Source organism: Salvia miltiorrhiza, chromosome 2 (genome assembly GCF_028751815.1).
Source record: "Salvia miltiorrhiza cultivar Shanhuang (shh) chromosome 2, IMPLAD_Smil_shh, whole genome shotgun sequence".
In the NCBI taxonomy this organism is placed as follows: domain Eukaryota; kingdom Viridiplantae; phylum Streptophyta; class Magnoliopsida; order Lamiales; family Lamiaceae; genus Salvia; species Salvia miltiorrhiza.
The window spans coordinates 45,118,899-45,141,899 of record NC_080388.1 but is presented as its reverse complement, the minus strand read 5'-3'; the positions used below and the strand labels follow the sequence as shown (position 1 = coordinate 45,141,899).

At 37.8% G+C, this 23,001-nt stretch overlaps 1 protein-coding gene, 1 long non-coding RNA gene and 1 other non-coding gene across 3 annotated transcripts; 1 reads left to right on the top strand and 2 right to left on the bottom strand.

Annotated features, from left to right (window-relative positions):
• Positions 1–11,318: 11,318 nt before the first annotated feature.
• On the top strand, positions 11,319–18,925 carry LOC131011655 (uncharacterized). The gene is made up of 3 exons (XR_009097065.1): positions 11,319–11,527; positions 11,624–11,641; positions 18,369–18,925. It is a non-coding gene; the product is annotated as an uncharacterized LOC131011655 (long non-coding RNA).
• LOC131011654 (abscisic stress-ripening protein 5-like) lies at positions 17,293–18,252 on the bottom strand. Its single transcript, XM_057939433.1, has 2 exons — positions 17,848–18,252; positions 17,293–17,727 (listed from the first exon to the last, which is right to left on the bottom strand). Exons 1-2 carry the CDS (start codon positions 18,091–18,093, stop codon positions 17,554–17,556), a joined length of 420 nt encoding a protein of 139 aa, XP_057795416.1. The 5' UTR covers positions 18,094–18,252; the 3' UTR covers positions 17,293–17,553.
• A 2,790-nt stretch (positions 18,926–21,715) lies between the features above and the next one.
• TRNAE-CUC (transfer RNA glutamic acid (anticodon CUC)) lies at positions 21,716–21,788 on the bottom strand. Its single transcript has one exon. It is a non-coding gene; the product is annotated as a tRNA-Glu (tRNA).
• Positions 21,789–23,001: the final 1,213 nt, after the last annotated feature.

Here is a 23,001-nt window from a genome sequence, read left to right as displayed (position 1 = left end):
GAATTTCTCATAGCTTGTTTATGTTTCTAATAGCAAAATTAATATCAAAATTTGCCGCAACATACGAAGGAAAAATATAATGTTTCTCAATTATAACTAAAATGTCGAGAATCTGATTTCTGAGATTAGAAAATCAACATATGAAGTGGGACTTAATCATTTACTCCCTCCGTCCACCAATTCAAGGCCTACTTGCCTTTTTGGGACGTCCACAAAAACAAGGCCTACCTATTTTTGGTAAGTTTTTATTCATTATTTAATCAAAAAAGTCAAAGATTCTTTACAAAAAAGTGGGACCCTTTCTCCACTCAACTAATAAAAATACATTTTTTTCTTAAAAAGTGGGACCCTTTCTCCACTCAACTAATAAAAATACACTTTTTCTTAAAACCCGTGTTTTTTCCCCTAGGCCTTTAATTGGTGGACGGAGGGAGTAATAAATATGCCAAGTGAAGAATTATACATGTCCATCTTCGTTGTAGTTAATATGCCCAATAATTTGATCTAGAAACCAAACCCGAGACATTTTAGTTATAATATATCTATACATTGAGTATTAAATTTATAAGGTTGGAAATTCGACAATGTTGGGACACAATATATTTTTCGAAATATTAGTTTTTGGAAATTAATCATTTTCTATCATAATTCTAAACGCTATAATTAATATCCCGTTTGATTAATCCGTGAACTTCAATGTTTGTGCAATAGTCTACAAATCACGTACGAGAAATTTTTTTAGCTCGACATACTCCACATATAAAATATTCTTAAGCTTTAATTTAAGACAAACTACCTACTCCACCAATAAACAATCCATAAGGAGATATATAAGCAAGTTCCAAAAAAGTTAAATTTTATTAGTATTGAAGTGACCCACATTGAATTGGAGATAGCGTTTGGGATAATCCAATTGTTTTTATCTTCTAAGCAGTAAGCATGCAAAGAATTTTCCAAGGATGCCAAACCCAATTCAGTCATCCACTAACACTTATAATCTCACCCACCTTCGATCCAAATCATCACCATTTTCACACCCAATTCAATTCTATCACTCATCACAACACTACAAAATAGAACTCTCCAAGAAATAAAAAAAAATAAAATAAAAATTCAATCTTTTGATTCCTCTAAAAATCTCATCCCATTTTCTCAAATCCCAGAAAACAATGGCACAGATTATAATCCTAGTATTCCCACGTCCCATCTCTATCCCACTTGGTACGTGCTAGTATAAAGCAAAACAGCAGATATTTCATTTCAAAATTGCAACCAATAATAGAGATAAATGAAATGATAATTTTCACAAGAATTTTTTTTAAAGGGAGGTTGAGAAAGAGGGTGATTGTGGAGCTTCAGAACTCAGCACTCAAAGAGAGAGAGAGTCACATGCACCACGTTTCTCTCTGATGACGACTTTTATATAGTTGACCCTTTTAATTCTCTCCTGCTTTAGATTGTGACTTTCATGGTTCTTCTCCTGCTTCTTGCCTTGTCAATCAATCACTCCTTTCTTTTTTCCATCTTTTATGTGCTGTGCTAGCTCTAGAGAGAGAGAGAGAGTTGCTCTGTGGAAGCTACTAGACTGCCTTATCTCTTGTACCACTTATTTATATGCATATTTAATATCCCACATTTTCTTTAACTGTAATTGGCTCAATGTTGGGAAATTATGTGCAATTTCCCTCTAACCAGATATGTGAGAGCGAGATAAATGCGGAATAATAAAGACACAAATTTGATAACGGAGTTCGGCCAATTATGCCTACGTCTCCGGAGCTGCTGCAGATCTATTTAACAAGGGAGAAAAATATACAGTGTTTACAACACTCACAACACTCAACTCACAACCCGTTATACCCCGAGAAAATTACTATCTAATTTTCTCACACCAAAAGCTTCTAACTAAGCTTTTGTCTCAAACCCTCAAACTCTCGTATTTGAGATTTCTCTTCAACTCACTCTTGCTCTCTCAACTAACAGAAGAAGATTTCTGTTTTTGGTGTGTTGGTTGTGTTGCTGCAAGGCTCCATTTATAGGGAAACTGAGCCGTAAGAGTTGAAAACTTAGCAGCAACTTTTGACAATGAAGTTGAAAATAATGGCAGCATCTTTTGATACTTTTGCCATAATAGTTGAAACCTCTGCCTGCAACTTTTTGACTAACAATCTCTCACTTGAAGACTGATTTTAATCTGTCTTCACACCCCGATCAATGCAACAGCTCCTCTGGTCTTGTTACTCAAGCAGACCAACTGAAGTTGAACACAACCTCAGTTTATCAATGGTTACCGTCTTCGTTAGCATGTCCGCTGGATTTTGAGCTCCACTTATCTTCTCGAGTTTCAAAATCCCATCTTCCAGAAGTGACCGGATAAAATGATACCCTGACTGTCACAATACAAGACATTGTCTTGTTGTTTCTTGCCCAATTCCTCCAAGAAACCTTGTAGCCAGACCATTTCCTTGCTGGCTTCTGTGACAGCAACATATTCTGCTTCTGTTGTGGAGAGAGCAACTATCTTCTGCAGTTGAGAAACCCAACTCACTGCTGTTCCGCCCAGAGTATAGATATACCCTGTAGTGCTCTTTCTGACGTCAACATTTCCAGCTAAATCAGCATCCACATAGCCTGTCAATGTCGTATCTCCACCTTTGAAACATAGTGCTTTGTTAGTGGTACCCCGTAGATATCTGAGGATCCATTTGACTGCTTCCCAGTGAACCTTGCCTGGATTATTCATGTACCTGCTCACTGCTCCCACTGCTTGAGCAATGTCTGGTCTGGTACAAACCATGGCATACATCAGACTTCCAATTGCTGAAGCATATGGCACCTTAGCCATATGTGCACGTTCTTCCTCCGTCTTCGCTGATTGTTCCTTGGAAAGCCTGAAATGAACACCTAAAGGTGTACTTACTGGTTTAGCATCTTGCATGTTAAACCTGGAGAGTACTTTGTTGATGTACTCAGCCTGCGACAACACCAAAGTCCCCGACTTTGTGTCCCTCTTGATCCTCATGCCAAGAATTTGCTTCGCAGCACCCAGATCTTTCATTGCGAACTGCTTTGACAATTTATGCTTCAAATTATCAATCTCTTGCATGTCTGAACCTGCAATGAGCATGTCATCTACGTATAACAATAAGATAATGAAGCTATTGTCAAACTTCTTAATATAACAACAATGATCTGCTTGGCATCTAGTGAAACCGATGTCACCCATAAAGCTATCAAATTTCTTGTACCACTGCCTCGGAGCTTGTTTTAAACCGTACAAGCTCTTCTTCAACCTGCACACCAGGCTTTTCTTGTCTGCCTTTATGAAGCCTTCTGGTTGCTTCATATAGATTTCCTCCTCCAAGTCACCATGAAGGAAAGCTGTTTTTACATCCAGTTGCGCAAGATGTAAATTCTCCGCAGCTACAATTTTCAACACCAGTCTGATTGTAGTCAGCTTCACGACTGGAGAGAAAATTTCATTGTAGTCAACACCTTCTTTCTGCTGAAAGCCTTTGACAACTAATCTCGCTTTGTAGCGTTTGCTCCCGTCATGCTCTTCTTTGATCCTGAAAACCCACTTGTTATGAAGTGCTTTCTTACCAGGTGGTAATTCAGCTAATTCCCATGTCTGATTTGACATGAGTGAGTCCATCTCATCTTTCATGGCAGACTCCCACTTGGCTGAATTCTCCACTTGCATGGCTTCATCATAACACTCTGGTTCTCCACTATCAGTTAACAACAGATAGTGCAAAGAAGGCGAATAGCGTTGGGTTGGCTTGGGAACTCTGGAGGAGCGTCTTAGTACTGGCGTGCTTGGTTCGCCATCGACTGCTTCAGGACTGACCTGAACATCTTTTTCAGAAATCTCCTCAAACTCAACGAATTCCTCCTTTGTTTCAGCATCATTGTTTGGGCTTCTTGATTCTGCTGTCATCCGGTCTTTGTACATCACATTCTCATTGAATATGACGTCCCTGCTTCGGATGATCTTCCGATTTTCATAGTCCCAAAATCGGTAGCCAAACTCGTCTCCGCCATATCCAACAAAAACACATTTGTTAGATTTTGCATCGAGTTTACTTCTTTGAGCAGAATCAATGTGTATGTACGAAATACAACCAAACACTCTTAAATGTGAAAGGTTTACCTCCTTTTTGCTCCAAACTTCTTCTGGTATTCTCCCGTCCAACGGGACTGATGGCCCACGATTGATCAAGTAGGCCGCAGTGTTGACAGCTTCAGCCCACAACATATTGGGCAAGCCGGCATGTATCCTCATGCTCCTGGCACGTTCATTCAGAGTTCTGTTCATGCGCTCCGCCACGCCATTTTGCTGCGGCGTCATGGGAATTGTTTTCTCCATCTTAATTCCACTTTCTGCGCAAAATTCTCTGAATCTGCTATCTCTGTATTCGCCTCCATTATCAGACCTCAACCGTTTGACTTTCAACCCGGTTTCATTTTCCACCATCGCTTTCCATTTTCTGAAGGTATCAAAGACTTCTGATTTCTTCTTCAGAAAATAAACCCACACCTTCCGTGTGGAATCATCAATGAAGGTGACGTAATACACTGAGCCTGAAAGAGATGGAACTGGTGATGGTCCCCATACATCTGTATGAACCAATTCCAACTTCTCCGTCTTGGGTTCCTTGCCAATCTTTGCAAAGCTAACTTTCTTTTGTTTGCCAAAGATGCAATCTTCACAAAGCCCGACATCTACTTTCTTCAGATGCGGCAGCTTCCCTTTTGACAGTAATGTCTTCATCCCTTTCTCGCTCATATGGCCAAGCCGTTGGTGCCACAAACTGGATTCCCCTTCAGCGTCTGCTACTGCAATGATATTCTCTAAGTTTGAGGTTACATAGAGAGTACCATTCATCTTTCCACGAGCAATGATGAGTGCTCCTTTGGTAATCTTCCATTCATGATCTGAGAAAGTTGTACAATAACCTTCTCCATCAAGTTGACCCACCGAGATCAAATTCCTTTTAAGACCGGGAATGTGTCTTACATTTTGCAGCTTCCAAGTAGTCTGATTTGGCAGCTTCAAACGTATATCACCTTTTCCCACGATCTTTAAAGCTTCATCGTCAGCTAGATGAACCTTCCCGAAATCACCAGTGACGTAGTTCTCCATGATTTCTCGGCATGGGGTAGCATGGAATGATGCCCCTGAATCCAAAATCCATGATTCAATCGGGTTGTTGACGCTTAGAATCATAGCATCACCTGCTTCCTCGGCTACGTTGGCAGATTCTTGAGCACCACCATTCCTTTTTGGTGCTCGACAATCCTTCTTGAAGTGACCCGGCTTGCCACAATTATAGCAGCTAAGATCTTTCTTTCTCGATCTAGATTTGCCTCTTCTAGATTTGGATCTACTGCGATTTGTATTTCTTTCTGAAGTTCTTCCTCTAGACTCGGTGTGTAGAGCCGAAGAGGTTGACGATTCACCCGATTCCCTCCGCCGAATTTCTTCACTCAATACCAGATCCCGAACATCATTGAACTTTAATTTGTTGTTTCCCGATGAACTGCTAACTGCTGTAACAGTAGCATTCCAACTGTCTGGTAGAGATGATAAGAGAATCAAAGCTCGAACTTCATCATCAAACTCAATTTCCACAGAACTCAATTGGGTTGTTATTGTGTTGAGTTCATTGAGATGTTGAGCCACCGATGCACCTTCCGCCATCCGTAGGTTGAATAATCGCCTCATCAGGTGAACTTTATTTGAGGCCGATGGTTTTTCATACATACTGGAGAGAGCCGTCATAAGACCTGCCGTGGTCTTTTCTTTTGCTATGTTGAAGGCAACATTACGGGATAACGTCAGTCGAATTACTCCGAGGGCTTGTCTGTCGAGAAGGATCCAGTCTTCATCCTTCATGCCCTCTGGTTGTTTTCCTGAGAGAGGTTGATATAACTTTTTCTGGTACAGATAATCTTCAATCTGCATTTTCCAGAAGCCAAAGTCCGCACCATCGAACTTCTCGATTTTCACCTTTCCTTCATCTGCAGCCATCGCTCCCACTCGATCTGGACTCCTTGGATCGTTTCTAATTTTTTTCAGCTAACCACCTGTGTTTAGAACACCTTTTTGTCGACAAACTGGAACCGCCGACAAATTTCACTATTCACGGAATTCACTATTCACGTGAATAGTAACAGCGAAAAAATATATCAGAAAGTATCTGCCACCAACGTGGCTCTGATACCAGTTGTTGGGAAATTATGTGCAATTTCCCTCTAACCAGATATGTGAGAGCGAGATAAATGCGGAATAATAAAGACACAAATTTGATAACGGAGTTCGGCCAATTATGCCTACGTCTCCGGAGCTGCTGCAGATCTATTTAACAAGGGAGAAAAATATACAGTGTTTACAACACTCACAACACTCAACTCACAACCCGTTATACCCCGAGAAAATTACTATCTAATTTTCTCACACCAAAAGCTTCTAACTAAGCTTTTGTCTCAAACCCTCAAACTCTCGTATTTGAGATTTCTCTTCAACTCACTCTTGCTCTCTCAACTAACAGAAGAAGATTTCTGTTTTTGGTGTGTTGGTTGTGTTGCTGCAAGGCTCCATTTATAGGGAAACTGAGCCGTAAGAGTTGAAAACTTAGCAGCAACTTTTGACAATGAAGTTGAAAATAATGGCAGCATCTTTTGATACTTTTGCCATAATAGTTGAAACCTCTGCCTGCAACTTTTTGACTAACAATCTCCCACTTGAAGACTGATTTTAATCTGTCTTCACACCCCGATCAATGCAACAGCTCCTCTGGTCTTGTTACTCAAGCAGACCAACTGAAGTTGAACACAACCTCAGTTTATCAATGGTTACCGTCTTCGTTAGCATGTCCGCTGGATTTTGAGCTCCACTTATCTTCTCGAGTTTCAAAATCCCATCTTCCAGAAGTGACCGGATAAAATGATACCCTGACTGTCACAATACAAGACATTGTCTTGTTGTTTCTTGCCCAATTCCTCCAAGAAACCTTGTAGCCAGACCATTTCCTTGCTGGCTTCTGTGACAGCAACATATTCTGCTTCTGTTGTGGAGAGAGCAACTATCTTCTGCAGTTGAGAAACCCAACTCACTGCTGTTCCGCCCAGAGTATAGATATACCCTGTAGTGCTCTTTCTGACGTCAACATTTCCAGCTAAATCAGCATCCACATAGCCTGTCAATGTCGTATCTCCACCTTTGAAACATAGTGCTTTGTTAGTGGTACCCCGTAGATATCTGAGGATCCATTTGACTGCTTCCCAGTGAACCTTGCCTGGATTATTCATGTACCTGCTCACTGCTCCCACTGCTTGAGCAATGTCTGGTCTGGTACAAACCATGGCATACATCAGACTTCCAATTGCTGAAGCATATGGCACCTTAGCCATATGTGCACGTTCTTCCTCCGTCTTCGCTGATTGTTCCTTGGAAAGCCTGAAATGAACACCTAAAGGTGTACTTACTGGTTTAGCATCTTGCATGTTAAACCTGGAGAGTACTTTGTTGATGTACTCAGCCTGCGACAACACCAAAGTCCCCGACTTTGTGTCCCTCTTGATCCTCATGCCAAGAATTTGCTTCGCAGCACCCAGATCTTTCATTGCGAACTGCTTTGATAATTTATGCTTCAAATTATCAATCTCTTGCATGTCTGAACCTGCAATGAGCATGTCATCTACGTATAACAATAAGATAATGAAGCTATTGTCAAACTTCTTAATATAACAACAATGATCTGCTTGGCATCTAGTGAAACCGATGTCACCCATAAAGCTATCAAATTTCTTGTACCACTGCCTCGGAGCTTGTTTTAAACCGTACAAGCTCTTCTTCAACCTGCACACCAGGCTTTTCTTGTCTGCCTTTATGAAGCCTTCTGGTTGCTTCATATAGATTTCCTCCTCCAAGTCACCATGAAGGAAAGCTGTTTTTACATCCAGTTGCGCAAGATGTAAATTCTCCGCAGCTACAATTTTCAACACCAGTCTGATTGTAGTCAGCTTCACGACTGGAGAGAAAATTTCATTGTAGTCAACACCTTCTTTCTGCTGAAAGCCTTTGACAACTAATCTCGCTTTGTAGCGTTTGCTCCCGTCATGCTCTTCTTTGATCCTGAAAACCCACTTGTTATGAAGTGCTTTCTTACCAGGTGGTAATTCAGCTAATTCCCATGTCTGATTTGACATGAGTGAGTCCATCTCATCTTTCATGGCAGACTCCCACTTGGCTGAATTCTCCACTTGCATGGCTTCATCATAACACTCTGGTTCTCCACTATCAGTTAACAACAGATAGTGCAAAGAAGGCGAATAGCGTTGGGTTGGCTTGGGAACTCTGGAGGAGCGTCTTAGTACTGGCGTGCTTGGTTCGCCATCGACTGCTTCAGGACTGACCTGAACATCTTTTTCAGAAATCTCCTCAAACTCAACGAATTCCTCCTTTGTTTCAGCATCATTGTTTGGGCTTCTTGATTCTGCTGTCATCCGGTCTTTGTACATCACATTCTCATTGAATATGACGTCCCTGCTTCGGATGATCTTCCGATTTTCATAGTCCCAAAATCGGTAGCCAAACTCGTCTCCGCCATATCCAACAAAAACACATTTGTTAGATTTTGCATCGAGTTTACTTCTTTGAGCAGAATCAATGTGTATGTACGAAATACAACCAAACACTCTTAAATGTGAAAGGTTTACCTCCTTTTTGCTCCAAACTTCTTCTGGTATTCTCCCGTCCAACGGGACTGATGGCCCACGATTGATCAAGTAGGCCGCAGTGTTGACAGCTTCAGCCCACAACATATTGGGCAAGCCGGCATGTATCCTCATGCTCCTGGCACGTTCATTCAGAGTTCTGTTCATGCGCTCCGCCACGCCATTTTGCTGCGGCGTCATGGGAATTGTTTTCTCCATCTTAATTCCACTTTCTGCGCAAAATTCTCTGAATCTGCTATCTCTGTATTCGCCTCCATTATCAGACCTCAACCGTTTGACTTTCAACCCGGTTTCATTTTCCACCATCGCTTTCCATTTTCTGAAGGTATCAAAGACTTCTGATTTCTTCTTCAGAAAATAAACCCACACCTTCCGTGTGGAATCATCAATGAAGGTGACGTAATACACTGAGCCTGAAAGAGATGGAACTGGTGATGGTCCCCATACATCTGTATGAACCAATTCCAACTTCTCCGTCTTGGGTTCCTTGCCAATCTTTGCAAAGCTAACTTTCTTTTGTTTGCCAAAGATGCAATCTTCACAAAGCCCGACATCTACTTTCTTCAGATGCGGCAGCTTCCCTTTTGACAGTAATGTCTTCATCCCTTTCTCGCTCATATGGCCAAGCCGTTGGTGCCACAAACTGGATTCCCCTTCAGCGTCTGCTACTGCAATGATATTCTCTAAGTTTGAGGTTACATAGAGAGTACCATTCATCTTTCCACGAGCAATGATGAGTGCTCCTTTGGTAATCTTCCATTCATGATCTGAGAAAGTTGTACAATAACCTTCTCCATCAAGTTGACCCACCGAGATCAAATTCCTTTTAAGACCGGGAATGTGTCTTACATTTTGCAGCTTCCAAGTAGTCTGATTTGGCAGCTTCAAACGTATATCACCTTTTCCCACGATCTTTAAAGCTTCATCGTCAGCTAGATGAACCTTCCCGAAATCACCAGTGACGTAGTTCTCCATGATTTCTCGGCATGGGGTAGCATGGAATGATGCCCCTGAATCCAAAATCCATGATTCAATCGGGTTGTTGACGCTTAGAATCATAGCATCACCTGCTTCCTCGGCTACGTTGGCAGATTCTTGAGCACCACCATTCCTTTTTGGTGCTCGACAATCCTTCTTGAAGTGACCCGGCTTGCCACAATTATAGCAGCTAAGATCTTTCTTTCTCGATCTAGATTTGCCTCTTCTAGATTTGGATCTACTGCGATTTGTATTTCTTTCTGAAGTTCTTCCTGTAGACTCGGTGTGTAGAGCCGAAGAGGTTGACGATTCACCCGATTCCCTCCGCCGAATTTCTTCACTCAATACCAGATCCCGAACATCATTGAACTTTAATTTGTTGTTTCCCGATGAACTGCTAACTGCTGTAACAGTAGCATTCCAACTGTCTGGTAGAGATGATAAGAGAATCAAAGCTCGAACTTCATCATCAAACTCAATTTCCACAGAACTCAATTGGGTTGTTATTGTGTTGAGTTCATTGAGATGTTGAGCCACCGATGCACCTTCCGCCATCCGTAGGTTGAATAATCGCCTCATCAGGTGAACTTTATTTGAGGCCGATGGTTTTTCATACATACTGGAGAGAGCCGTCATAAGACCTGCCGTGGTCTTTTCTTTTGCTATGTTGAAGGCAACATTACGGGATAACGTCAGTCGAATTACTCCGAGGGCTTGTCTGTCGAGAAGGATCCAGTCTTCATCCTTCATGCCCTCTGGTTGTTTTCCTGAGAGAGGTTGATATAACTTTTTCTGGTACAGATAATCTTCAATCTGCATTTTCCAGAAGCCAAAGTCCGCACCATCGAACTTCTCGATTTTCACCTTTCCTTCATCTGCAGCCATCGCTCCCACTCGATCTGGACTCCTTGGATCGTTTCTAATTTTTTTCAGCTAACCACCTGTGTTTAGAACACCTTTTTGTCGACAAACTGGAACCGCCGACAAATTTCACTATTCACGGAATTCACTATTCACGTGAATAGTAACAGCGAAAAAATATATCAGAAAGTATCTGCCACCAACGTGGCTCTGATACCAGTTGTTGGGAAATTATGTGCAATTTCCCTCTAACCAGATATGTGAGAGCGAGATAAATGCGGAATAATAAAGACACAAATTTGATAACGGAGTTCGGCCAATTATGCCTACGTCTCCGGAGCTGCTGCAGATCTATTTAACAAGGGAGAAAAATATACAGTGTTTACAACACTCACAACACTCAACTCACAACCCGTTATACCCCGAGAAAATTACTATCTAATTTTCTCACACCAAAAGCTTCTAACTAAGCTTTTGTCTCAAACCCTCAAACTCTCGTATTTGAGATTTCTCTTCAACTCACTCTTGCTCTCTCAACTAACAGAAGAAGATTTCTGTTTTTGGTGTGTTGGTTGTGTTGCTGCAAGGCTCCATTTATAGGGAAACTGAGCCGTAAGAGTTGAAAACTTAGCAGCAACTTTTGACAATGAAGTTGAAAATAATGGCAGCATCTTTTGATACTTTTGCCATAATAGTTGAAACCTCTGCCTGCAACTTTTTGACTAACACTCAAGAGCTCAAAACCCAATTCCTTTTTGTTTCTCTTTTGCTCCTATTTCAGTTTCTTGGCCTTTCTGCTTGCTTTATGGCTCACAAGATCATCAATTATTGCTGTTTTTTCTATTCATTAATCTTGTTTTTAAGTGATCACTATGCAGCAATGTAGGGCACCATCTTTTCTTGAATTGTGAGATTATTTAGCTGGATGGCTAAAATTTGCTCTTTTGTAAGTAATCTCAACATAAACTCAATTCTCTTTCTTAAATATATTTCTTTCCTCCTTAACATTTCTTCCTTTCTTTCCATTTTGACATGTTAAAAGGCAGCATCATATTCATCTGTAAGTTTATCTTGTTTAATTGAGTTCCCTTTTGTTTTATTCACTAATGGGAGGCCACAAGAGTTTGCATTTGACAATAATGTTTTGCTGCATAGTTTTTCCAATTCAATCATTAAATGAAGAGGGGACCATTCTCTTGGAATTCAAGAAATCTATCACTGATCCTTACCTTAATCTCCAAAACTGGAATCCTATGGATTCCAATTCTTGCAACTGGACAGGCATAACATGTAGCTCCAAATTTAAGGTTGTCTCTGTGAATCTTAGTGGCTTCAACTTGTCTGGAAATTTATCTTTCACCATTTGTAAAATCTTGAAGTTTTAGACCTCTGCACTAATAGGCTCCATTGTGAATTCCCATCTCAACTCTGCAACATCACATCCCTCACGGAGATGTATCTATGTGAGAATGACATGTTTGGAGAAATCCCAAATGAGATTGGCAATCTTGTCTCCCTTGAGGAGCTTGTGATATATCTAACAGGCGAAATCCCGTCGTCTATTGGGCATTTGAAGAGGCTGAGGATGATCAGGGCTGGGAGGAAGGCCCTCTCCCTGTTGAGATTAGTGAGTGTGAATGTTAGGATTGGGTGAGAATAAGCTAGAGGGCCCTTTCCCTTCTCAGCTGCAAAAACTCACCGCTGTCATTCTGTGGAATAATCTTTTTACTGGTGAGATTCCTCCTGATTTAGGTAATTTCACTAGTTTGGAGTTGCTAGCAATGAATGGGAATCTCTTTACCTAGAGAAATAGGGAAACTGTCTACCTTTATACTATCTCTTTGAGAACCATCTTGAAGGAAACATTCCTATTGAGCTTGGGCAGCTGCAGCAGTTGAGGAGGCTTGATCTCTACATAAACAACTTACCCGGCTCGATTCCTTTCGAGTTTCAAGACCTCCCTTTCCTTAAGGACATTCAAAAGCAACATTGGTGTGATCCCTCCTCTTCTTGGATACAAAAGCAACATCTCAATCATTACCTCCACATATATGTCGATTTCACACGTTGAATTTCCTTAGCCTCGGAGTCGGATCCAACCAGCTGCTCACTGGAAGTCTTTCTGTCGAGTATACGAAGCTTCAAAAGCTCTCAGCACTCGAGCTCTTGGAAAGTTTAGGAACATAGAGAGGCTTCAATTTCATTGGCCACATTCCTCGTCGCTGCATTTTCAACCGGTTGTTTGGTAATTGCATAAAGCTAGAGAGGCTTGATCTTAGTAACAAACTCGAATTGCTCAAGTTATGGGATAACTGAGTGAGTCCGGGAAGCTTAGGTGGTGTGACTGAACTGCAAATGGGTGGAAACTTATTTTCAGGTTGAGCTAAGCCAACTAACTTCCCTTCAGATCAGCCATAACAGTCTCGGGAGGCAGCAGATATTACCTAAATCCTAATCCATGAAAATCACAGCCTAAGCCTTAACCACAAAAAAGAAAGACTATACAAATACACCACATATATGCAATAACAAAATAATCAATTTCATCCACTATAGTAACATACGAATATCACATCATATACCAATTTATGTCCCAACTAACCTCATGCAACAACTTCTAATTCCTTCATCATATGAAAATGATCACATTTTCAGAACACCTTTTTTGTAAGAAACAAACAAATTTAATTAGTCCATACACTCATACGAATCTATATTTGATAAAGTCTAATATCCTTTGCTTGAAATGACCAGCATAATGTTGAAACTATTCCCCTTAAAATCTACTTTTTGCTACAAAACCTCTTACAGTACATAAAAGTAAATTAGAGACTGGATGAGGGATGCTCCACCAAACTTCCTTCAGATACCATAAAACAGTAAACGTCGAATTCTGCTGTCTCATTGAAGCACAAGTTCGCAATTTGCATAAACACCAATCTAACCAGAGCCGATGCTCATTCTCTATAATCTTCTTAGGCATATAATCAAATTTATGCCAAGCAACACAAATGATTTACAATAGCCATTTTACTTTAAAGTGAATCAAACCTGTAATAATTACATCCATTATGGTTAATTTTAAGTCATTCGGTCAAGAAAACAGTGTAGACAGTAATCTTTATCAGATATTTTAAGCTAGTACAAGTGTCACACCAAGTTGCAAGGATTACAGCTACATTTGTGTGTTTGATATATAAATTGAGATAAAGGGTGATAAATAAAAGTTAGATAAATAAAACCTAGATAACTAATACCGGGGGAGGAGATATTAAATTTCCCAGTAGAATAGTGATATAAGAGCGGAGCTCTTGCTTAATGCGGGCCTTCTTGTTAATCAATATTGCTATCAAACGCTTAGATAAAACATGATTATTTATCTATCTTGCTTTATCTAGGGCTATCAAAGATAGAGAGACCTCCAAAAGATATAAATTGGCATATTTTAATGATCAAATATGATGCTGAGCTGAAGAAGATGACAAGTGTATAATATACTAATATATGACGGAGTGAAAGATGAAGCGTAGAATGACATAATCCAAGGAGATTAGAGATAAGACACTGGAGACATCAGAACTCTCCCTAAGAATCGATTTTGGAGAAGAAGCACTTATTTCTGTTTTTTCACAAGAAGCAGCTACCGTAGATTCAAGCTCTAACCACCTTAAGCAATAATTTTTCTTCTTTCTAGGTATTGAACTTTGTAAATTCTAGGGGTTAAGTAAACAATGCTATGCAACAACGGAATAGAAGATCTGATAACAAATTACCACCCACACAAAAATAATGTAAAAAACAGCAAAATGAAGTAATATGCCCAACTTGAAACATGAAGCTGTTGGATAAAAACTTTTAAGGTTTATATTCTGGAAGATGCAATATCACAATTGTTATAGCATCATAGATTTGTCCAAAGTTATTCAGGTAAAGATTATGTAGAGGTAAAAGGAGAACATCACTAAAGCCATCTGCGGAGTAGAAAAAACAAAGCAACAGATGAATGATCCGCTGAAAGCAATATAAGACAACATTCTTTGTAAGAAAAACTTTAGTCATTTCTGCAAGTAGACACATTACAAAATATTATTCTCCTAAATTCTGAATTCAACTCTTTTCCATCAATTAGCCAAAACTGATAATGTTACCGAGATTCTAATTAAAAAATGCTCAAATGCTAAATGAAAAATTAACACGATTGTAAAATTTAAAGAAATGAAGTAGGCAGCCATCCTTTTTCACTGGCACGCTTTTGCAACAGAGAAATTTCTTTGGCAATCCACTGCAATCAAATAAAAAAGGATCACATAGAACAGCTAGGACTGAAATGAATCTCAGGTAATGAAACTATCAAGTAACACATCTGTACAACGATAAACCATTCAATGAAACTTTAAGGCTATCCCTTCATCTGTCTAAAGCAACACAAAACAAATTGCATTTTGCATGATATAAATAAGAGAGTAATCATAAAAGACTCTGATTTAATGCTTACATCATGGAAACCAAATAAACCCATTGAATGGTTAGACACAGCAGTAGATAAGATCACACGCAAGCACAAACAAAACATATGGTATAAACAGCTGATATAACTTTAGGTAAAAGTGAGTGTTTGTCGAATGAAATGGACAGTGAGCAAAAATCTAAAACACAGAAGAAAAGAAAAGAAGCACAACTTACATTATTTGTTAGTTGCTCATTCTGCAATATGTAGGTGCATCCGTGCATAATTATTAGAAATTGCGAGTTAGGTAAGAGAGACTATTAGAACATGCTATTCTTCATCAAAGCACTAAGACACAAAATATCAGTGACAGCATTAGTTGGTTAGCTCCAGATATTGCTGCAAGCAAGGTAAATCTTATGCAATTGTGATTTTAGTTTCATATATTTTATGTAAATATTTGATTTAAAATGTAAACTTCGTATTTGTTTAAATATCAACATTTTAAAATTTTCACTCTCTCATCCTTTTTAGAATAAATATTTTTTAATTTTTTAACTTCTTTTTACTTTTCATAATATCAAATATTTTAATTGTTTGTTATTATTTTATACTCCATTTGTCCCAATAGTAGTGTCTCATAACTTTTCGACACGGAAATTAAGAAATGTGTAAAATTAGATAAAGTGAGTTGGTGTTTTTTATTTAAATATTGGGTATAGAGAGATAGTATATTGTCAAAAAGGAAATGAGACAGTCAAAAAAGGAAAGTGCGTATTTTACTTTAATATTTAACTCAAATATTTTTATTTAAATTAATTTCATAGTTATATTTATATATACGATAATTGAATAATATTAATTTTATATATATATATATAATATAAAAATATTTTTCCGTGCATTACACGGGGTGCAAATACTAGTACTATATTAAAAAGGGAGTTCTCAATTTCAAATTGATTTAAATGACAATTTTAAAAATATTTTTAATATGAAGGTTATGAATTAAATGATACATTCACAATCTCACTATCTCTCACTTACATTCTCACATCTAATTAAAATATTTAACCTCACTAACTCATAAAAGGTTTATTTACAATTCTATAATCTACAAAAAAAAATATTTTCTTTTTCTTTAATTTTTTATTTATTTGTTTTATTTCTTTCTAAAATTATGGATCCCACTTAATTACTATAATATATTTAATATGCATATCAAATTAAAGATCACGATAAGAATTTTAATTTGATATACTATTTTTTTGTAAAAAAATTTATTTGAAATATAAAAGTTATACTCTCTTCGTCCCTGAAATAAGTTCTTTTTTTTTTTCCTTTTTGGGACTTCCCCCAAATAACTTTCCATTTCTTACTTTTCACTTTTTTACCACTCTCAATACTAATTGTCACATTTTCACAACTTCCAATAATAATTATAACACTTTTTCTCCATTATCAATACACTTTACAACTTTTCCTTAAACCCGTGTCGTCCCCAAAGAGGAATTTATTTCAGGGACGGAGGGAGTATATATTTAAAGATTAATTTTTTTAAGAAAATCTCTCTCCTCTCTCATCTTTTTTTGAATAAATCTATCTTTTAATTTTTTATCTTTAACTTATTTTTTTGTCTTTATATAATATCAATTTTTATTATTGTGAAGTTTTTTTATTTTTTTGTTTTTCAATATTCAAATAAAGTATATCTAATTAATTAAAGTAAACTTTTATTATATTTATAAATATGATATTGAGTTGATATCAATTTTATATAAATTTAGAAATATAAAAATATTTTCCGTGCATTGCACGGGGTGCAAATGCTAGTTATATTTATATATGAAGACGATGAAAGACATATATCTTTTATTTTATTAATAATTAGATTTTATTCCATTCCATTATTTTGTTATTAGAAAACATCTTTTGCAGTGCCGGCAGTGTCTATGAGCAGGGATTAGGATCCCCTGCTGTGCATAGCACCATGCTGTGCACAGAAACAAGGTAAGTTAGTATTTTTGTATTTTCTTTTTCTTTTTTTAATTCTCCTTATTTAAATGTAAATCACCTTATTTTTGTGCACAGCATGGTGCTGTGCACAGCAGGGGATCCTAATCCCTATGAGCAGTGAGCACAAAACATGGCGCTGATAAAGACAGGTGTTCTATATACCTACGATACTGGTTGTTTATCGGTTTTTATCAACATTTTTTTTTTCCAGACTCCGACGAAATCGGTAATTTGTATAAATAGAAATTGGTTAAAAATCGATTTATATTAGGATCTTTTTGTACCGCTCGATCCAAAATACACCAAACCAAATCAAAAGAGAAACAATTACATGGATGATACAAGATATATTCTTATGATAGATACTACTCTTTTCACAGACACACACACACACAGTCACTCACTAGTAACACATTAACATCCACAAACGCACAAACACACACCATTTTTTCTTATTTAAGTAGCATGATATGTATATATATAAACATATACTAGCTAGTTGGTATGAATTAAAAGAAGTGGCGGTGCTTCTTTCCCTCAGCCCTCTCCTCCTCTTCTTTAGCTTCTTTCTTCTCATAGAAAGCATAACCGCCGCCTCCCACTGCCGCCGCCGCTGCTATCTCCTCCTCTATTTTATGCCTGTGTTCGTTCTGTGGATCCTTCTTCGCCTCGCGCTTCTCATACTTATATAATTATTATACCACCAACAAAAAATATTATTTGTCTATAAACTTAAGCTGATGAGATAATTATAACATTTAAAAATATTCATATTTAGTAATATAATGTATATGATGACTTACTAAGGCAAAACCGGCGGCGGCCATGGCCTCTATCTCCGCGAGGTGCTCTTTGCGCTTGTGCTGCTTCTCTTCTATCTCAAATTTCTCATACCCATTGTTCTGATCAACGGCGGCGTAGCTTTCGGTCTTCGTGTACTGCTCGGGGCCGTCGATGGTATAGGCGGTTTCCGAGTAGGTCGCCGCCTCGACGGGCTCCTCCTCCTCCATGTGGCGGTGGTGGTGGTGGCGGCGCTTCTCCTCGGCCATATTATAGATTGAAATTCAAGGTAAAATTATAATATGAGTTACTAGTAGGTATATATATATGCTATGTAGTAGTGCACTTGTTATTTTTTGTGATGTGATTTGGGTTACTTAAAGTGGCATTTATGTAGGAAAGATGTTTGAGGGTATGTGGACTCGCATATCTTACTGCTAGATGAGGCATTAACTGGCCATTTAATTAACAGTTGAGATTTTGCTATATTTTTTCTATCTACCCGAGATAGCAACTGGACCCTAATTAGAAGTCCTTATTCTAGGAAAGTCAACGAGGCATTGCTCTAGCGGCAAAGCGAAGGGACTCAAAGACCTTTCTTTGTGAAAGATTTTGGGTTAAATTCCGCCTGCGTGCGGTGATGTTTTTTCACTTTATATGGTGATGTATTATTATTGTATTATATTGTTTGGTGTTGAAGTCCCACACGTTTTGAGTTTAATCAGGCCTGCGTGTTTCCACTTTACGTGGTGATGTCTTGTTGTTGTATTATATTATTTGGTGTTGAGGTCCCACACGTTTTGGGTTCAATCCCGCCTGCGTCCGATGATGTTTTTCCATTTTATGTGGTGATTTATTGTTGTTGTATTATATTGTTCGGTGTTGAGATCCCATACGCAAAGCGTTTCTCACCTGCATGCGGTGATATTTTTCCATTTTATGTGGTGATGTATTGTTGTTGATGTGATGTTTTTCCACTGTTGAGTGGTGTTGAGGTCCCGCCTGCGTGCCGATTGCATAATTAATTGTATTCAAATACCTCTTGTAACTTCAAAAAAAAAAAGTTAAGATCTAATAGAATTCTCGATTCATCTTGGCAAAAATTAATTGAACAACGAATGCAATAACTTTACACATCAGTGTAGTATTCTCAATTCTTATTTTAGATTACGGTTTTCACTATAATCAACCATATATATATACTCCCTCCGTCCGCCAAAATTATGTAAAATTGCTTGGGCACAAGATTTAATAAAATTGGTGATAATTTTGATATAATGAAGAAATTGTCCCACCACTTTATGAGATGTGTAGTTGAAATTGAATTTGAGATGAGTTTTTTGTAAATAAAGAGTGTTAGCAAGGATAAAATATTAAAGCATATGGTGGGACTATTGCCTTAAAAAGAAATTGACATAATTTGGGCGGACGCCCTGTAAACGGAGGAGTATAATTTTATGATATAATATGGAGTATATCTTGTATCTAAAAAAGTAAACATAGTATTATGTTAGTATAATAATAGAGTACGTATCTGTGTGGGTGTTTAACTAACTATTAGGTTGTATATATTGCAGTTAGGGGTGGGAATCGGGTCGGGTTCGGGTATCCTACCCGAAAAAATCGGGTACCCGAACCCGGAAATTGAACAAAACCCCTACCCGATCCCGAACCCGATTCTGAAATCGGGTACCCTAATACCCGAGTCGGGTATCCGATTTGGGTATTCGGGTACCCGAAATTACCCGACTAATGAATTGAAATTAGACACCTCAAAGTCACCCGAAAATTTCAAGAGAAATTTGCAAAAAGAAACAGGAAGAACTGCTGTGCTGGCGACTGCTGTGCTTCGAGCTCGGAGGCGGGGCGGTGGCCGCCGCTGTGAGTGGGAGGCGCGCCGCTGTGGGTGGGTTCGACGGGGAGTGCGAGGCCGCCGCTGTGAGTGGGAGGCGCGCCGCTGTGGGTGGGTTCGACGGGGAGTGGGAGGCCGCCGCTGTGAGTGGGAGGCGCGCCGAGTGGTGGCGCAGAAGGGATTCAAGGGAATTGGGGAATTGGGGAATGGGAAAGCAGAAGGGAATCGGGAATTGGGGAATTGGGAAATGGGAAAGCAGAGAGAGAGAATTGAGATTGGGATTTTGGTTTCAATTTAAAATAAAGGGAACTTGGGAAATGGGAAATGGGAAATGGGAAGGGGCGGCCGAAGGGAAGGGATTCAAGGAAAAGTCAAACTTGGGAAATGGGAAGGAATTAATTCGGGTATTTCGGGTATACCCGATACCCGATCGGGTATACCCGATACCCGATTTTTAGACCACCCTAATACCCGAACCCGACCCGATACCCTAATTTTTCGGGTATTGGGTACCCTATACCCGATTTTTTCGGGTCGGGTAGTCGGGTACCCGATACCCGATACCCTATCTTCCCACCCCTAATTGCAGTAATTTGTAACCGTAACATCTCCTTAAATGGATACGGTAATTAATATTAAAATCAATCCCTTCGCTAAATGGATATTGTCTAGTTAGAGTGTATAGGGCACATAAATAGTTTATCAAAGAGGTGTGTAGGGGTGTAAGTGAATTGAGCTAGCTCGCGAGCTACTCGAAATCGACTCAAAATTATTTGAAATTGACTCGGTATAAGTCGAGTCGAGCTTGAGCTCGAGCTACTCGACTATGTATCGAGCCTGAGTTCGAGTTTCATCATACTCGACTCATTAGGCTCGCGAGTCTAATCAAGCTTTCAAAAAAAATATGATTTTATCTCTATACTATATAGCTTAATTACTAATATATCCTATAATATATACAATTTGTTGAAGTATGTATGAGACGAGTTTAAACGAGCTCGAGCTCGATTAAGATTCAATAATCAAGCCGAACCGAGTTGAGCTCGAGCTCACTGAATATGCAATCGAGTCAAGCTCGAGCTAAAAAATCTCAAGCTCGAACTCGAACTTGATACATATAGATCGAGTTTGAGCTCGAGCTTGTCAATACTCGACTCGGCTCATTTACACCCCTATGCGTATGACGTATACGTAACTCTAGTCTCTAGATACACACATATGGTCGATCGCACCACCAACAAGTAAGCTATGGCTGCCTATTATACCATCACTTTTCTATTCTTATTTATTAAACCAATTAAGACTAATTAACTTGAATGTGTACAGTGAATGGCCAAACACATTGACATTACATGTAGAGCGAGCAAGGTAGAGACCATATAATTTAATTTCCCACAAAATTTCCAAAAAATTATTTAAGTTGAAAGTAAACGCACAAGAGGGATTTAGCAAGAAAAACTTAATGTGCAATAAGTATTACCGATTAATTATCATGTCAATTTTTGTATACTTCAAGAATTGGGCATGTTGGTAGACTTTCGTGTTAGCATGCATTATTGTATATATAGGTGCATTAATACAATTGTAAATTTGTAAGTTATTGATTCAACTTATTGAAGCACGCAGCAGCCGATCTGTTTTCATTAATATTTTATTATTATCATGAACACCACCGTCACTAATATTATACTCCCTCCGTCCCATAAGCTTAGGCTTGTTTTCCTTTTTTGAATGTCCCATTTATATAGGCTTGTTTCCATAAAAAGTAATGTTTTTTTACTCATTTACTATTATATCCCTATTTAATTCTTTAATTTACTCCCACTTTAATACATCATTAGATAATAAATATGGGCATACTAGGAAATTTACTTATATATTTTCATTTCCAATGATTTTTCTTAATCTTTGTGAAAATCCCAATCAGCCTAAGCTTATGGGACGGAGGGAGTATTATCTTAAACCATACAATAATATTTAATTCAAAAAATGTTTATGTAGAGATATAAACATCCAAGTTAAAAAACAATTAAAAAATCTTCCGTTGCCGGGACTTGAACCCGGGTCTCTCGGGTGAGAGCCGAGTATCCTAACCAACTAGACTACAACGGAGTTTTTGTTTTTATACTCATATGTTTTCTCTGTTAAGAATGTGAGAAATGACATTTGCAATTACATAATGATATTCCATTTCTCGTCTTGGTCTATATGACATGTTATCGCTAGTTTTTTAAGAATATAAGATGTAAATCAATTTTAGTTATTGATTTGGGCAAAAATATCACATTCATTATATCCCCAAAGTCATGTACCTTCATTTGAACAATACTTTTAGGGCATGTTTGTTTATCAGGAAAGTAATCTGAATTGAGATTGTTATTCCCAGGAAAATGATTCAATGGAAAATGAATCCTAATAGATTCATTATCCAGTGTTTGGAAATATCAAAACTAATTATTAGGATTATGGATTGTATCATTAAATAAATATATTTAATTAATATATGTAAGAATTAAAGTGATATTTACCCTTAATTTTCAATAATTCAGAATATAATTTTTGAGGTTTAAAAAATTATTTTCAATAATTCAGAATATAATTGATAGTGTGAAAATAGTTCGGGGTTTAAAGTGATATTTACCCTTAATTTTATAGTAACAACAAAGTACATTATTAAGATTAACTAAATGATTTATAATTCTAAAATTAAATTCATTTTTTTTCTTAGATAATAATAATAATAATAATAATAATAATAATAATAATAATAATAATAATAATAATAATAATAATAATAATAATAATAAGTATGATTCAATATTATAAAAAATAAATTATGATTTTCTTAAAATAATAATAATAATAATAATAATAATAATAATAATAATAATAATAATAATAATAATTTTCATTTTATAAAAAAATTATATTGGATATATATGTAAGTAAGAATCCTGAGAATGAGGAAAAAGAATACCTAAGAAAAGCTAGAAATAAGAATCCTGGAAAGTTGTACTACTTTCCTTGTTTTTAGGATTATGATTACTTTCTCTATCTGACAAAAATTTAATCGAACACAGGAATTTAATATTTTAGAATCAGATTACTTTCCCAGGACAGAATCCGTGCCAAACAAACATGCCCTTAGATTATTCGATTAGAAATTCCAAATTATACAATCCAGCTTCCATCACGTGAATATCTTAGGGGGCATGTTGGTGTTTGATTTAGTGGCTGAACAATCACACATTTAGGTGATTAGGTACGGGCCGAGTTATCAATTACGGGATCAATCATGCAAACCAAACACTTGATTAAGGTGAAT

Excerpts from the sequence above, each read along its gene's own strand:
- LOC131011654 (XM_057939433.1), bottom strand. The coding sequence starts at position 18,093 with ATGGCCGAGGAGAAGCGCCGCCACCACCACCACCGCCACATGGAGGAG. Across the intron at positions 17,728-17,847 it reads CCGCCGCCGGTTTTGCCTTA|TATGAGAAGCGCGAGGCGAA; the intron begins GTAAGTCATCAT and ends TAATTATATAAG.